This window comes from Orycteropus afer, unplaced genomic scaffold, assembly GCF_000298275.1.
Source record: "Orycteropus afer afer isolate SDZICR_OR568_19922 unplaced genomic scaffold, OryAfe1.0 scaffold00647, whole genome shotgun sequence".
Classification (NCBI taxonomy): Eukaryota; Metazoa; Chordata; class Mammalia; order Tubulidentata; family Orycteropodidae; genus Orycteropus; species Orycteropus afer.
In genome coordinates this window covers 1,161,356-1,166,380 of record NW_006922234.1, presented here as the reverse complement: position 1 = coordinate 1,166,380, position 5,025 = coordinate 1,161,356, and the positions used below count along the sequence as shown (strand labels likewise).

The window sequence follows — 5,025 nt, the reverse complement described above, 5'->3', positions numbered from 1 at the left end:
AAATACCATTTCTCAACAACATGAATGGTGACTACACACGTGGACCTCGCCAGGTAGAATGCATAGGAATTAGATCGACTCCGTCTGTGGAAATAGGAGATGAAGACGTTCCACATCATGAGTCAGAACAAGGCCAGGGTCTGACTGGGGAGCAGACTGTCAGCTGCTCAAATGCAAACTGAAGCTGAACTTGGAGAAAATCAGAATAAGTCCACAAGAGCCAAATGCGACCCTGGGCACATCCCATCTGAATACAGAGACCATTGCAAGAATAGGTTTGACGTGCCCAGCTACCAATGCCAACCACTCAGGAAAGGGTCAAATCTGGAGATCCTGGATGGAGTGGGAGGGAAAACGTGGAACACAATCCAAACACTCAATAATGACCAGAATTACTGGTCAGATGAAGTCTGGTGAGACCCCCAATATTATGGTCCTGGGATACATTCTGTGCCTGGAATAAAACTCACCCCCAGGGGCTGGCTCTCAGCCCAATAGTTAACAAGATGTACACGCAGACCACTCAACTCCGGATGCCGCACCCACACACTCTATGATAACACATCCCTTAGAGCAGTAGACCATGGGGCACTGGAGGACCAACACTGAAACAGAGGAAATGCAGGACAAACAGGAGGGCATAAATATGAGGGGCACAGGGGGAGGGTTACAGGGTAGGGAGGGGAGGAGACTGGGTTAGGGTTGCACATGGTGAATGGGGAATGAACTAATTGTACACATAACATTGAATGTAAAAATGTGTAAAGACCTGAAGTTAAACAACCAAAAGGGAACACACTCGGCATTTCTCAAGTTGAAAGAAGTGAAGAAAAAAATCAGCCTTTGAGTTCCAATACTGAAGGGTTCTATGGGCAAAAGAATGAATGATGCAGGAAGTATCAAAAGAAGTTGGAAGAAATACACAGTCACTGTACCAAAAAGAGTTGGTCCATGTGCAGCCATTTCAGGAGGCAGCATACGATCAAGAACCTATGGTACTGAGGAAAGAAGTCCAAGTTGGACTGAAGGCACTGGCGAAAAACAAGGCTGACTACCAACTGAGATGTTTGAACAAATGGCTGCAATGCTAGAAGAGCTCATTTATGCCAAGAAATTTGGAAGACAGCTACCTGGCCAACCAAGTGGAAGAAGTCCATATCTGTGCCCATTCCAAAGAAAGGTGATACATCAGAATGCTGAAATTATCAAATAATATCATTAACATTCCATGCAAGTAAAATTTGGGTGCAAATAAGATGAAAATGGTTGCAGCGGTACATCAACAGGGAACTTCCAGAAATCCAAACTGGAGTCAGAAGAGGACGTGGAACAAGGGCTATCACTGCTGATGTTCAGATGCATCTTGGCTGAAAGCAGAGAATACCAGAAAGATGTTTACCTGTGTTTTACTGACCATGCAAAGGCTTTCAACAGTATGGATTGTAACAAATTATGGATAACATTGAGGAGAACAGGAATTCCAGAACACTTAATTGTGCTCATGAGGAACCTGCACATGGACCGGGAGGCTGTTGTTCCAACAGAACAAGGGGACACTGCATGGTTTAGAATCAGGAAGGGAATGTGTCAGGGTTGTATCCTTTCACCATACTTATTCAATCTGCATGCTGAGCAAATAATCCAAGAAGCCGGACCATATGAAGAAGACCACGACTGGAGGAAGAATCATTAACAACCTGTGATATGCAGACAATACAAACTTCACAAGTGAAGAGGACTTGAAGCACTAACTGATGGAGATCAAAGACTAGTCTTCAGTATGGATTACACCGCAATGTAAAGAAAACGGAAATCCTCACAACCGGACCAATAAGCAACATCACAATAAATGGAGAAAAGATTGAAGTTGTCAGGGATTTCATTTTACTTGGATCCACAGTCACCACCCATGGAAGCAGCAGCCAGGACATCAGATGACGTATTGCACTGGGCACATCTTGTGCAAAAGACCTCTTTAAAGTGCTGAGGAGCAAAGATGTCTCTTTGAAGACTAAGGTGCGCCTGACCGCAGCCACTGTCTTTTCAATAAACTCACATAAATGTGAAAGCTGGAAGACAGAAGACTTGATGCTTTTGAACTGTGTTGGGGAAGAATATTAAAACTACCACAGACTGCCAGAACAAACAAAGCTATCTTGGAAGAAGTACAGCCAGAATGTTCCTTAGAGGCAAGGATGCCAAGACGTCACCTCGCATGCTCTGGTCATTTTATCAGAAGGAACCAGTCCCTGGAGAGGGCTATCATGCTCGGTAGAGGGTCAGCGAGGAAGGGGAAGACCCTCACCAAGATGGACCGACACCATGGACCGACAACGTGGCTCCAATGACGGGCTCAAGCACAGGCCGGGCAGCCTTCTGTTCTGTTGGACACGGGGTCACTGAGTCAGAGCCTCCTTCGGCCACCCAGACAGTGCACACCAACAATGGGGTTTATGGTGGGCACCTTGGCCATGGCAGACAGTCTGCACTCACAACATGAGCACTGTCCACACAGCTGCACTGAGGCTCTGTCTATGCACCTCTACCCTCTGCTGGTTTGAGTCTGTGGGCTGGAATGCTTTGCCTTTTCTGTTGGGTCTACCTATCAGCACACAGACAGACAGACTAATATCTCCTCTTTTAAGTAACAAACACAAAACCAAAACACCACCTCTTGACACTGCCTCGCCATGGCTAACAGACCCTCTCTCACCTCCCTTTAGAAACAAAGGCCTGAAAGGGGCTGTCTGTACTTGCTGGCTTGTGAACCTGCCCGTCTGGCCTCTGCCCACTCCCCACTAAGTGGTTCTAGTTCTGGGGTCCTCCCATGTGGAAAAACCCACTGGTGCCTGCTCTGTCCTCCCTGTATGGCCTCCCCTCCCCCAGCCAAGTGCTCACAGACCCCCGATCCCAGGTGCTCGGGGTCCTCCCCCTCACCTTTTAGGTTCTTGTGTGTGTGTGTGTAGCTGTCTCTCTGTGTGTTTCTCTCTCACCACCCCCTCTATTTTTCTCTCAGACTGTCACCTTCCTGTCCGTCTCTGTGTCTTGTCTCTGTGTGTGTCTCCTGTCTCCATGTGGGGGGCTCTGTGTGTGTTTCTCAGCCCCTGCATCAGATGCTCCCCCTGCCCACCGCGTCTCTCTCAGCCCCTCCGCTCTCAGCTCAAGATACTAAGGAAGCACTCTGCAGGCCCCATCACACAGCCATCACGCCAGGGCGGCTAGGTGGAGAAACTGAAGTGAGACACAAGACACAGCATTTCGAAGGTCACAGGTTATTTGGGCCCGCGCCCCTTCCGTTTGCAAATGGCACCTGTAGGAAAGCAGCTCACCATTCCTGCAGCTCAGGGGAAGGGATGAGTCCTGCAGACTCCTTGGAGGAGCCTTCCACCCGCCCTTGCCACCAGTTGCTGTCATCCTTGTTGATGATCTGGATGACGTCCCCAGTAACAAACTGCAGGCCTGCCTCCTTGCAAGGGATCAGATGGTCCTTTTGGGGATCATAGTCAAACTGCGCTCTCATAAACATCTGAAAGAGACAGCCACGCTGAAGCGCCCACAGTCCCACCCCAGAGCAACAGGGTCGGGATGGAAAGGGAATCTCCTCCAATTTTCTCAGAGTCTCAATGTCCAGAATCCATTACAAAATGCTCTCTGCAGACACCCATTTGATAAGCACAGAGCCCCTATCAGTCAGGGCTCCGCCTGAAGCAGTCACAGAATGACTGCACATGAGGACTGTCATGGGTAAGGGCCTATGTCAGGGACACTCAGAGGAAGACTGTGGGAGGCGTGGGTGGAGCCCAGATCCAACAACAGGCCTCCCTCACGGTGCTGCTTTTCAGCAGACACGCCAGGCCCCTAGCCTGTTACACAGCCCTGTAACAGGAGGCCTTTCCTAGAGGACAGTTTGGCAATATGAATATACCCCAAATCCCCCGCCACTAATAGCTCTGGCCCCAGCTGACGGAAATAAAAACTGAGTTGTCAGCACGGGTGGATGTTATGTTTGTAAGGGAAATATTCCTGAAAAGTACTGCTGATAGAACACTACAGGGGAACGTCATCAAACTACAAAAATAGCTAGTACCCGTGAAATTTTAAAAATGTAAGTATTTATACGTGCAAAGGGAAAAAAAAAAGAGTGGAAACAACTCTGCCCAGATTTGATAATGGTTCATTCTGGGAGTAAGTTTATTTATTCTCTTTATGCTTTCCCCTATTTTCCATAATTTCTAAAGTAAACATTATTTCACAATGAGAAAAAAAAAAAACTTTAACAGCTCCAATCCAAATAGCCATTTCTCAAATTTGAACCCAACATTGAATGGGAATTGGTGAAGTTACGGCCATCTACTGGACATACTACCCTATAACTGTAACACTCAATTGGTAGCAGAGGAGATGATGAAATCATGGTGTGTTCTTACAATGAACACATGGGAATGAACCATCTGTTGCTACCGGCAACATGGATGAGTCCCACAAAAATGAGAGAAATGAGACACAAAATAATTCTTCCAGGTCTTAGTTTGCATAGCTGTGTTCACTCTGCAAAAATGCATGTAATTGCGTACCTGTGAGGTGGGCACTTTGTTGTATATATATTCCACACATACAAAATCATCAATGAAAAAAGTGTACTCAAAAAGAGAATGGTCACATGCGATCAGTAGTGGTCAAAAAGTGATAATTTTTCTTTTTCCTTTTTATATTTTCATATATTTTATTTTGTATAAACATTGTTTTTCAAATAAAAAAAAGAAGGAAAACTGTACCATGACACTACTAGTAAGCTATGACTGAAACATCAGGGTTATCTCAAAAACATACCTTCTCCTACTGCAGGAGCTCTGATGATACTGTGGTTAAAGCATTTGACTGCTAACCAAAAGGTCAGTGGATGAGGCAGTCAGCTTCCATGAACACTGACAGCCTTGGAGACCCTGTGGGCAGTTCTCTGTCCTCTAGGGGCGCTGTGGGTCAGAATGGACTCCACGGCAGTGGGTGTGGTTTGGGCTTTGCTTC

The 5,025-nt window shown here is 46.7% G+C and overlaps 1 protein-coding gene across 1 annotated transcript in view; it reads right to left on the bottom strand.

The window, feature by feature from the left end:
- The window catches only part of MPP1 (membrane palmitoylated protein 1), a 29,185-nt gene that overhangs the window by 10,646 nt on the left and 13,514 nt on the right, over nucleotides 1–5,025 (bottom strand). Inside the window, 1 exon segment of the mRNA XM_042783082.1 lies at nucleotides 3,330–3,466. Coding sequence (XP_042639016.1) covers nucleotides 3,330–3,466 — 137 coding nt within the window.